General features: G+C 31.9%; 1 protein-coding gene across 1 annotated transcript; it reads left to right on the forward strand.

Moving 5' to 3' along the window:
• Positions 1-8307: 8307 nt before the first annotated feature.
• LOC146537288 (uncharacterized) lies at positions 8308-12997 on the forward strand. Its single transcript, XM_085188469.1, has 9 exons — positions 8308-8466; positions 10387-10516; positions 10912-11016; positions 11151-11286; positions 11363-11442; positions 11703-11912; positions 12002-12215; positions 12412-12497; positions 12705-12997. The coding sequence occupies exons 1-9, from the start codon at positions 8374-8376 to the stop codon at positions 12896-12898; spliced, it is 1248 nt and encodes a 415-aa protein (XP_085044595.1). The 5' UTR covers positions 8308-8373; the 3' UTR covers positions 12899-12997.
• The last annotated feature ends 98 nt before the right edge of the window (positions 12998-13095 follow it).

Raw genomic sequence — 13095 nt, forward strand, 5'->3', positions numbered from 1 at the left:
GATAGCTGTATTTCACATATGAAATTTAAATAAGCCTTCTAAACTACCTTCTGGCTACCTATACCTACCAACCAATACAGAAAATTTTCAAAAAAACAGTCACATAATACCTAACTTGCATACCATCATCTAAATGGGTCACCTGTTGCATCACGAACAGAATTAGTTAAGAAACGACAATGCTCTACAGATATGTAAATAAGCTGAAACAATCCGAAGATATTTCTAAGACATTTGCGTTTCAATACATTTCGAACTGTCCGAGCATCCTTGAAGGCGACACGATTTTGTTCATTTTACTCTTATTTTATTTAATTTTAATACGTAACTCTGGTAGGTAGGGTCATGAGTCAGGGTGTCTGACTCTCGTTTTTAGTCTAATTAATGAAAATATATTTAAAATAATATATATTTCGTTCATAAATTCAATGAAATATTTTCATATCGGTCAATATCATAATATTCGGCAGAAAGTGGGGAACGGAGTGTTCTAACACTAGGTTCCCTCTGCCTACCCTGCTGTGTGCGGGATACAGCGGGTTTTTTATTTTTGGACCGTCGAGCTGGTGATGGATTCGGAAGATGGCTGATGGAACCTTGGACTGCTAAGAATATTTAGTTTGTTCTCAATATATTAGTCTTATTTACGTGTTCTTTTAAAAATACGTGGTTTTAGTTTATTAAGCTACCTATATTATATGTATATTTCGGCTTAATTAAATTTCAAGTAGTGGTCTGTAATTTTCGTTTTTTGCAGCTTCATTGTTTTCTCCCGTTCATCACTCAATGCCTTCAGAATTCAGCGAAAACTCAGGAGAAGTATTTTAATGGGAACCCAGTGTCCTAACACGCGATTTCCAGGTTCCCTGCTATGTGCGGGATACACCGTGCAATATTTCAAACTACACTTATGTATATAGATCGGTCAATGTCAATACAAGAGCTTAGAATGCTGACCAATTATCGTAACACGTCTAATAACGTAAACTGGTATCTCACGAACACCTAATTTGATTGTCGGCTTGCCCAAGCCACCGTTAGGTTACAGATTCGATATATGCTCAAATTGTTAGTTGACACACTCGTATGTAATACATACCTATATATGTATTGTCGGTCAAAGTGGTGTAAAAGGTTGAATTGTGAGCGAAAATAGTAAATAGTAGTTGTTATATCAATATTTGTTTAACATTTTTGAAGAGTTTGCCACCAGAAAAAAATAGAAAAGAAATGTTTTTTTTTGAATATGTATAAAAAATATGTGTATTAATGTAATTTGTAATGTATAATTATAAAATCGTTTAGCAGACTATAAACGGAACGGTTGTGAGTTCGATTCCCACTCGGGGGAAATAATTATTTTCATTTAGACGTTGAGTTCTGCGCTCAACTCGCAATGTGTTAAAAATTGTCTTAACTCAAGGTTCTCTCTGTCTATCCTGCTATAAGCGGGAAACAGCGTGAAGCTGAGTTAGATTTGTAGGTATCAAATAATGAAATTTAAAAGTTAGGAACGAATGTATGTGTAGCTATGAATGATACATAAAACAATTTAGGTACTAAATATTTATATTAATCATCATTACTCACAAAAAGTCGTCAGGCTTAGGTTAATTTAGGTACCTATATGTGGAATAATTTATTATTGGCCGATATATAGATACCTACATACCTTAGCTTGACGACGAAATGTATAGGTATGCTGTAAGCTATGCGAACAGCATGGTAGGAAGAAGGAACCTCGTTCCTCATTTTCGTTCGAATTCTGAAGGAGGAGTGGCGGAGCCCAACGCCGCGTTTTCCGTCTATACTAGAGGAGAAAGACTCTCGACCTATAGCGTTTCAAGTCATACGCTCGTGCCCCTAGACCACGACTGGCCTCGATATTAGTTATTATTTTATAAAATACGATACATATTACTTAAATGAATGTAGTAAGCACAAATTCGATATATTTATTAGTAGGCAGCCTAAAGCATCAGCTATCGTCCAATTTCGTAGAAATTTCCTTCCACGCGGTACGGAACTGTGGAATGGCCTACCCGCGGCAATGTTTCCAGGTGGGTACGATATGGGTACCTAGGAAAAGCGCGTCTATCTCCACCTCAAAGGCCGGCAACGCACCTGTAGCTCCTCTGGTGTTGCACGGGGTCGTGGGCGGTGGTGATCACCATCAGGTGACCCGAACGCTCGTTTGCCTTGTCCTTTTTTATGGTACCTACCACAATATTGTATTGTCATCTAATCTACATATAATTTTCAAATTTCATGATGACACAACAATTAGAAGTGCATGTAATTCAGATTCTTATATTTTATTACATAGTTACTTAGTTACAGTTCGACCTAATAAAAACATAATAATGTTTTAAAATATTATTTACACGTATCGGATTAGGTATGTTATATTGGAATTCCATATAAAAATCGAGCTACGGTCATATTTTTATACCAAACTAGCTTTTCCCGCAGCTTTTCCTGTGTGATTAAATGGCAATGGAAAAACTAGGTACTCGTTGTGTATGACACATTCTAAGTGTCAGAGGTATTTTCGACCTCATGCAGGTACAGTGAGTTTCTTCGATGCACAGCAACAAGCAGTTCCTGAGCAGCCCGCAATATCTCGAAGTGTTTTAACACTAAATTTAATTTAGTTTATTTTAACTCTACCTACCTTTTCTATGCACGAGATTCAACGAAAAGTTTAAAAAATATAAATGTATATGCTTATATATTTTATAGAGCTTCACGCTCATGGGCTTGGGAATAGAGTGCCGGGTAGTCCATGCCCACACCAGAAATTTTATTAACAAAAAAATAATCCTGAATTTACTTAAAAAAAACATTTACATAAACAGATATCTCTAGATCGCCCTTGTTTATTCTGTATCCCGCACATGGTGTAGGCAGAGGGAACCTGGAAACCTAGTGTTAAGTATGTTTATCTTATCTAAATAAGAAAGAGGAACTTTGAGATGTCCTAAATTTATCTAACAATGTTTTGCTCAGCTCATTTTGACGCTCAAATTTTATTTCCAAGCTTTCGTCATCAGTTCGTCTGTCATAAAGTTATATTATGTATTTTGTACGTATTAATAAAATGTTATTTGCAAAACGATATCTATAGATAAAAGAATGAAATGTACTGTAGGTAATGTAGGTACTTTTGTGTAAAATAAACATTTTAAAAATTATTCGTTCGAATCATATTTTTTTTAGAAATTATTTTAAGAAATCTTTATTGAATATAAATCAGTTTACATGTTATAATAGGAAGTTATTGTAATTGCAAACTTTTTCATTATCTACTCAAAGGTCTACATTTTCAAGATCGTTTAAAAAGCTGACTATAAGGTTCATCTAAATATACCTATAATCTGCATTTTACATTCATTAGCCGCCCGAGTTTGAGATATTTCTCAACCTCAGCGGAGTGTCTTAACACTATGTTCTCTAAAAAAAACATTACCTACATCTAAGTCGATAGAGCCAATGACCACTGTCTTATTAGCCGACCGATATCTCCTTCATTTTGGTTAACCTTTCGGTCTTTTCAGTGAGTACTGGACTTGAAAATAAAAAGACCCACAAGTAAAGTAGGGAAAAGCGACTAGTTTCTAAACAATTCGACGTCGAGTACACCTCGTGCGCGCTCTTACTATAAATCTTGGCCGGCTGTTATATGTTGAATTTATATTCAATTGTGTATTCACACTAAATCATATTACTGCAATGGCGTTTGTTTATGTAAATGACTTGCCATTGCCCATAAAAGCGCTGTGGTAAAATGTTAAGTATAGTATATTATGACGGAAGTTTCTGTTCTCTTCTCTTTTATTTTGTTCTTCCGAGCGTGTCAGTTGCGCACGAGTCAATCAGGCAAAATCCTTAAATCCTACAATGCGTCTCAAATATATTTATGTATATGTAGGTCCATTTACCTATTACATATAAAAGTATAGGGTAATTTTTATTTCTATATACGACATACGTTACCTATAAATAATTAATTTAAATTAAACAATTGAACTAAAATAAAGAGACCGTAGAGCTTGAAGCCCCGTTCTCTCTGGCTAACGCAACTAGTAAAAGAGCATGAAGCTAAAATAAAATCACATAAATCCACCGAAGCGGAGATGTGCGGAGAAATTTAAAGCGGAGACTTACAAGACAAGCTTTTCACAACACAAGCTATTTTCCACTGGAGACGAATTGAAAATCTAATGGTCGTTATTAACATCTTCCTCCGCTCGTTTCGTCTCCGCTTTGGTGGAGCCTGGTCCTTATAAATATTTTGGCTAAGCCCACCATCGAACCCAATACCAAAATGGTATATGTGACTATATTTCAAATGTATACCAAACAAAGAATCTTTCACGCGAGCCGCGGCGCCTTAAAAAGAATGGGTAGCGACAAATTGAACAAATATGCGTGTTCTTCCAATTTACACTTCAGATATAGGACACTGAGAGTAGTCTCTATTGTAATTGAATAAAGACTATTATTGAATATCACTATTTTCCTTTAAAATATGCTACAGGTGATGTCATAGAAACTTTAAACTGTTTAAATATAACAATTTATGTCTCTTAAGTAGTTATTGTCTTGGATATGTCTTGTAATGCATTTAAGTATGTATTTTTATATGGAGTTTTTTTCAGCTTCACATTGTATTTCTTATATATATATAGTAGGATAGCCAGAGGGAACCTCGGAACCTAGTGTTGAGATACTCTGTTCCCATAAAGACACTTCCCTTCCCCACTTTCGTCGAAATTCTGAAGGCATTACATGTTTTATGGCGAAACTCAACCAGAATTTGAATTTAAATTTAAGGTAGTAATCATAACCTCTATCAGAATCAATATTAGCACACCAAATATTAATACATTTTAATTCTATTTTCCAGAACAACAAAACAATGGAGACGAATAATTTGAAAAGGCTTCGACATCCGAAAACCGAAGCCTTCGTCCAAAGAAGCACCTATAATCTGTTAATGAAGAGAGCTATCCGTCGACAGTATTGACACTAAACACTGTCATGGAGTTGCTCTCTTTATGAACGGATGCTGGGTCTACTTACTATGCTGTAGAAGATATGAAGATACAAAATGTTATGTTTATTTTTTTAAAAAGTTTTCTTTTTCTTGTTTCTAGCTTCACTCTGTGTCTTGAACATAGCAGGGTAGGCAGAGGAGACCTTGAAACCTAGTGTTAAGAAACTTCCGTTTCCCACTTTCCGCCAAATTCTCGAGGCAATGTGTGTTGAATGGCGGAACTCAACGCCGCGATATGCCTCGTTAAATGATTACGATAATGAAAATATTAAATATTTCGTTTTCTCGAGTGGGAACCTGTCACGTTTACGTAAACGCTGAAGTTCCTAGAGTCTTCACTATACGAGTATATTTGCAATCGTATTAGAAATATCTAGTAAAATCTACAAGAGTCCCGTCCTAAATTTGATTAGAGTGTCACTTACCCTGTTATCAGTTCTGTTATCAGATAGCGATATCGTTAGGTAACTGTTTGAGTTGGGTTAATGGAATATTTCTGAGATGAGAAATGAGAACAATATTAGATGATTGTTTGTTTTGTTTCTTATTTTGTCGGTTATATTATACCTAAGTCCTTTAGATAGATTTTTAAGTAGTTTATCTTTAATATTGTGTTATAATAACTTACTATCAAGGTTTTTATATCTAAAAATATAATATCTATAGTTATTTGTTAACTTTTTGCCGCCCTTACTTCTACAGTTATCCGATATAATATTTTGTTTTCAGCTACACGCTGTATCCCGCATGTAGTAGGGTAGGCAAAGCCTAGTGTGCCTAGCCTAGCCTTACCGCCTAATTAAAAAAAAAAATAATTAAATTACAATCCAGAGGCCAGTCATGGCGTAGCGGCACAAAGTGTGATTGTAAAATTGACTGGTTGTGTAATCGATCCCCTCCCGGGGAAATGAAATATTTATTTAAATTTATATTTTCACATCCTCGCTCTGGCGTAGAGGCAAGGCGCGATTTCCGCCAATACACGCAATGCCTCCAGATTTCGACGAATCGTGGAGAACAGAGTGTTTTAATACTAGGTTCCCTCCGCTTACCCTGCTGTGTGCGAGATACAGCATGAAGCTGATAAATTACAATCCAAGTATAATGAATAACAAGTAAAAGTCAACTGCAAAATGTGTCTCATAGTTTTTGGGGCGAATATAGTAATTTCCCGTCCCTCCAAAATTGTATAACAAAATCTGTAATATTATATATAGATATTAATAAATCTAGAACATTTTATTTCAGTTCTAAATTGTCTAATGAAACAACAATAATTTTACCAAAACTTAGGTTTTATATGCGTTTTAATTGTTTTTATTTATATTGATTTGTACTATATTTTCTTTTTGTAGGTAATTCATTTTTATAATTCTATTTCATCTGTCTTTGTATTTTTTTAAGGTGGTTATTATAGTAAGGACATACCATTTGTATCTAGCATAATTTTTATTTCTCTATCTTATTTTAAATCTCGCATTGTAGATAATTTATACGACACATTTTACTTATATCTAAACAACATACGTGAGTGAGAAATCTTTATAATTATTTAAACAATGGGTTTAATATAGCTCTAGTTGTTTGTTTGTTCAGGTGCATTTTATTAAGCCTGGATTACAATCTGATGGACGTAAATTAAATATGTAGGTAAGAATTATAGTACTTAAATATGTTTTTCTTTTGAGGAATGAATTATATATTTTCTTATAATTATATCCCGCACATAGCAGGTTAGACAGAGGAAGCTTGAAACATAGTGTTACGACACTCCATTCCTGTCAACGGAATATTGGAGTAATTGCGTGCCACAACCTGCGCCACAACAAGCCTCCAAAAAAATTATTATACGCACGAATAAATATTTTTTTTTTATTTTTCTTATGTTTATCTTATAAAGCGTAAGTTAAAATTTGTGTGAGTTAGCACGATAATTCAAAAATAGTACCTAATAGATAAAATAAAAATCATTTTTGGCGATATCTGTATTCTGTAGATGCATCATTGCTTTGGACAATGGTGGACACCAAACAATAACGGAAAGGAACGGTTAAAGATAAAAAAGTAAAGTATATTTTTATTATTTCTAAGCTCTAAATTTTTGGTAAGGTTTTGATTACATTTGTTATAAAAAATATTGAATCTTTAACAAATAATGAAGTGAAGAAAATGTTTCAACTCTATAATTTTCATTCTTTTGATTAATTCGTTCTTCATTTAAAATATATTGTCATAATAATTGAATTCAATTATAAAATAAGCTTTTTATATACATTTAAAATATTAGTTTATACATACATTCTACAATGTACAACTACAAAATATATGTAACGTAGTATCAAAACACTCCGTTCCCCACTTAACAAAATAAATGTCTTCAATTTTAATAAGTTCAATTTTTGTGCACAATAAAGTGTAAATAAATAAATAAAAAATAATAAGTAATATATAGCTTAATTTTCGTTAGATAGGTAGGTATATATTCTCACAATATTGTAGTAGATACAGCTATTGCTGTTCTAAGAGACCTTTATTACAGCACAAAGCACTTATCCCTTACAACTTTTTACAGAATCATAATGTATCGTTAAAAAAAATAAAAGAGGACGCTCTTCTAAGATAGAGTAGAGTTTACTGGTATCCTCTGAAGGGATTTACTATTCAAGTCCTGGCTCCATCATCGGCCCAGTTCGATGATACCATATTATTGTATTGTCACCTAAGCTACATATAGCTATTTCATGATTAGTATAACTCAGTTTTTTTTATTTTATAACACAGTTACAAATAGATCAAATAAAAGTTTAATAAAATAAAATCTGTCTAATAAAGATGAAGCCAGTCGCTCAGGGACGTAAGTGTAACTATGAGTGTAAACGAGACTGGTTGTGGGTTCGATCCCCACTCAAGAAAGGAAGGAAGGAATATTTTCATTTGTTCGCTCTGGTGTCCAGGCAAAGCGTAACGCCATCAGAAATAGGCCCAAAGTCAGGATCAGAGTGCCTTAACACAAGGCTGCCTATCCTGCTACGGTATATTAAATAGATAAAAATATATTTTATATATTATAGTAGGATTTGAATCCTGAATTAGTTTTCTAAGAATATTTTAATATAAGCACCTTTTTCATATACTGAAATTCTGAAAGTCAATCTTTCAATCTTCACCGATATCAGCCACTTGAACTTACCCGACACTTTAAATTATCTGATTAATACTATTCTACAAATTTAAATATCAATTATAGATTATCAAATCGATAATTATAATATCGACAAAGAAATTGTTTGTGTAATCAGTGTACAATTAACAAAATGGCGGCGAAACGTATTTTGCTGTTTGTTTTGTTAGCAATTTGTGTTTCTAATGTTAATTGTAGTATTTTATGCGAGAATGGATTCTGTAGGGTGAGTTTAAAATATATTAATGATATTATTGTTAACTGGAATAATTTTAGGCACTAATTGTCGCTAATGTGTTTTTTGTATAATTTTAATGATTAATAAAAAAGTTATTTATTAAATATACATATACCTACACAATGCTATTTTTTATTATGAAAATATTCAACATAATATATGTCGGAATTTGTAGTATTGATGTGGTTCCGGAACGCCAGCGCCATCTATTGGCGCTCGACAGAGTTAGTGTTATGCATTGGTATGGAAGGGGCGAGTCGAAGCGTGGCCGACGGACATCGACTCACTTTGTGTTTGGCGGTCGGCCGGTGCAGACGACACTGAAACTGTCCCGCGTTCCGTGTTGTGTATCTACCTACTGGGATAGCGGTAGCTGCTTTCTTGTGTATTGATTACGGTGTTGTAATTAATTCGTAGTACCACAAATTGTGTTTACTCATGTCAACATTATCCACTGAAGCCCACAGTAGACCGGGTACTCAAAACTATGTGCGAGGGAAATCCACCCAACTCCGACATATATATAAGAAAATAAAGAAAATATAAAATGTATCTAGTTGTGCCAAGAAGAAATTTTCATGTATTTACACAATAATTTTGTATTGTGATTAATGATTTGTGATTTCAAGGTCAAATGAAAAATCAGCCAGCATAACATGACTACCCTAGATTCCCTAAATGGGAATCGCACCCACAACCATTATAATTTCACACAAATATATGTGGATGCTATACGTGTACCTATATAACTAATGCGAATAAATGAAGGAATGAAGACAATCCATTCGATTTTTTCTTTTCTTTTGTTAATAGCAAAATTAAATTTTTATATAAAGAAATAATCTACATACTGAACGATTTCCATTATTTTTTAAAATAAACAGTAACGTGGTTAAATTCTATTTATATATTTTTTAACGCAATATAGACTGCGTGATTGTAAAACAAAAAAAAACTTAAGACATTATAAATGTTTCAGTTTGACGCTGTTTACCTACATATATTTTCAATAAAGTTTGATATTAACAATTACTATATTTATTGTCGTTAATTTTTTTCTTACGTAAGAGGAAATTAGCATATTTCTCAGAGAACAAATGAATAAGTACTACAAACTACTGTTATTTAAATTTTCCTATGAAATGCTTTTGGGGAAAGAATTCCGCTTTTTACTTAAAATGTTAGATTAATTAAAAAAATTAGATTAATTAATGAAAAATTTAGCTTTTCCCCAAGATAGAACTTGGCAATGGTATCTACATGCCATCAAAACTTTTTATAAATCTCTTTATGTATTTTCTATAAACCCAATAATCTATAAATACAATACATTAATGTATGTTAAAACTTGTAATATATTTTCCTATATTTCTCTATTAAGATTCTTAGATTGCCAATTTAACAAGCAAAAACGGAAAATCGGAAGCTATTTTAATTTTTACCGCTATTCGATCAACAAAACTACCAACATAACGAAATAACGAAAAGGACTTAAAGCTACCTTCTCACGATTATATACTAATAACTTTTAAATATGTGAACGGTTTTTTATTTAAAAATTATATACAAGAATTAAGATTCTTAAGGCAATTCTATTTTATTAAAAAAAGTACAAACACCACGCTATAGCTTAATCACACAGGTAATATATGTGACGTTCATTTGTTTATAAATGTACTTCTTATTATGACCTATAGTGAAATCATAATAAAATAATATATTTTTTAATTATTACATTAATCTAGTGCTTTTAGTGAATAAAATCTACATAACTCGTTTTTAATATTATTTATTGTATAAACTCATGAGTCCAATAACCTATTATTAAGTTAAATAAAAAAGTAAATATAGAAACTATAACGTCTCGGGTGTCTGTATTCATATATTTTCTTTCTTTCCTACTTCCAGAACTTTGAGAACGACAACACATGCGCCACACCGGCACCAGACTGTGCTTACAACAATGCAACACATTCAGGACTAGAGCTACCTTCACCTACAATTTGTAATTGCTGTTCTTATTGCCTTCCTTTTTACCGTGAGTAATTCAATTTTAGCTAAACCTTATTGTGAATAGAAAGCGTAAAATTAAAATATATTACTAAAATCTGTGCCTGTGAAATGATTATATTTAAAATATTTTCCTTGTCAGATGATGGTAAGAAATATTTTTAAATTAGACAGAATTTGAAAACGATTTTACTAGCACTTAGTGTTTACCGCCATGCATTTAAAGTGTTATTGGCTAATGTAACTGCGTTTAAGAAATTAAAATAAATAAAATGTGACAACGTTATGTTTTACTTTATGTTGATTACAACAATAAGTATTATATTTATATAAAAAATATACCCTACACTTAAAAAAGGATGGATTTAATAAAAATAATATTGTTGAAAAATGTATCATAAAAATATTTAATTTTAATTTTAGGTGAAGGACAACCATGTAGCGTTGGTGGATCTGGCGCGGGAACAACTGTAGGTAGATGTGGCCATGGATTAACATGTAATAGCACAACATTAACCTGTGTGAGAAGTAAGTCATAATTTTAAAATTTAAATCATAAATTGTATAGCACGAACGTCAAATTGATATTGTATATAAAAAAACAATTTTTGTTTTATATTCCTTTAGATAATACCTATATCACAATATTAATATTTTCGCAGTGAAATCAAAGTGTCATGATGCCCAAGATGTCTATGATAATCGTTTTGAAAAAGGAGAAACTGGGGCTTTTGAGAGCAGGCCTTATTGTGACGACAAAGGAAAATACGCTAGTTTCTCTTGTATTCCTTCTCAAACGTAAGAATAGTAAAAAGTATACTTTATGCTTTCATATAAGAAGGATAATTGACTAAGTATATAATATATTTTTCAGTTGTTTTTGTCAGTCAGAAGATGGAGAAAGGCTATTTGGTGAAGTTGTATATTCAGGACAATTTATAAATATGCCGTGTCGTAAGTTGTATTATAATTACAATATTACGATTTATTATATAAGCATTTTAAATATATTTTAAAAGAGCACTTGTCCAATATCCTATTATTTTTTCTTAGAAGTACTGCCTTCTGAAATGGTCAAAACTAGTAAATTTCGACCGGCTTTGTTTTACTGGAGTAAGGCTGATATTTTTTTTGTTACTTAACGATTCCTACGAAAGTAACTACTTATAAGAAAAAAAAATTACAATTCTGATTATTTAAAACGTTTCTTATAGTATGTTCACGTATGGCGCATAAGATTAAATCTCTAATAGGGGTAGACGTAAAATTCCCTGTATTTGGATTACGATGTACTTCTGATGGAAATTTCAATCCTGTACAATGTTTGAACAGAACCTGTTATTGCGTCAATGAGATTACTGGTCAAGAAAGTAGTGACGCAAGAGTAAATTTAGATAAAGAGTCAATATCTGATTTGCCATGTTGTAAGTTCGCAGTCGTTAAACTTTTTAGAGATATTTTAAAAAATATATTTTGGATATAACTTATTGTTCTGAACATTGAATTTTTTTAGATGATCCTAAGCTGGATTTATTTCCGCAACCAGAAGATGTTAAGCCTCCATATAATTATACAACTCCTTGTATTGACACTGTCCATGAGAGAGAACAATTGATAGAACAAAGTATTAAAGATGGTTACAATGTTGACTATTTTTCATCATTTTCTAATATAAATTGTTTACCCGATGGTACTTTTGGTAGAATTACTGTAAATGTCAATGGATCGTAAGTATATATTTTGCATTATTAAAAAAGTTGATAGGCACATAATAAACTTAAACAGTATTAATAAGTTAATTATTATAGTTATTCATATTTTCTATATATGTATAAATATGTAACAAAAAATGTACGTTAAAAGCACTTACACTCATTTTTTTTCAAGATAATATGAAATAAATGATCTATTATAAAATTACAGAAAAATATGTATAAATGAACATGGCCAGCAAATCGGTGATTTTACAGTAAAACCAGATGATTCTGGTTTTAGCAACATGGATTGTAGTAAGTACAAAGAATTTACAATATTAAATACATTTGGTATGGTATGATTCTTTGATTATGGCGTTCCGAGGGTGTCAGTTGAGTACATATCACTTCGCTAATGTCATGGAGAAGACACGAGGGAGGTAGTAATTACATTTATCACTCATAAAAAATATTTAAGTATCAGTGTTGCAAGCTAACTTTATACTACTATATTTCTTTCAGAATGTGCCGTAACGTCTAGTTTATTGAATTCTTCATTAGAGTCCCCACAATGTTGTAAAAATGGAAATTTCAGAAGTATACAATGTCACCGTGGCCTGTGCCGCTGTGTAGATTCGGACGGACGTCAAATTGAAAGAGAAAATACGGATGTCACTAGATTATCTTGTTATACTAATAATTGGAGAAATTGTTAATAATTTATTATGTATTTCGAAAAAATACTTTAACCTTTTCGAAAAATGAAATGTACAAAAATGGAATATTCTTATTTATTAATAAATATTTGATCTTCATTTAAGTTTTATTAACTAATTTTAATAAATAAAATACTCCTAATAGCGTAAGAGTTTAAACGAAAAAAGATTTTAGAACATGTTATATAAATAAATAT

Source organism: Heliconius melpomene, chromosome 7, assembly GCF_056956725.1.
Source record: "Heliconius melpomene rosina isolate 202511_hmr_F chromosome 7, ASM5695672v1, whole genome shotgun sequence".
NCBI classification, from domain to species: Eukaryota; Metazoa; Arthropoda; class Insecta; order Lepidoptera; family Nymphalidae; genus Heliconius; species Heliconius melpomene.

Bases quoted from the DNA above. Each gene is read 5' to 3' on its own strand.
- LOC146537288 (XM_085188469.1), top strand. From the start codon at position 8,374: ATGGCGGCGAAACGTATTTTGCTGTTTGTTTTGTTAGCAATTTGTGTT. The intron at 11,913-12,001 runs GTAAGTTCGCAG...GAATTTTTTTAG, and splicing joins AATATCTGATTTGCCATGTT to ATGATCCTAAGCTGGATTTA. The intron at 12,216-12,411 runs GTAAGTATATAT...ATAAAATTACAG, and splicing joins ACTGTAAATGTCAATGGATC to AAAAATATGTATAAATGAAC.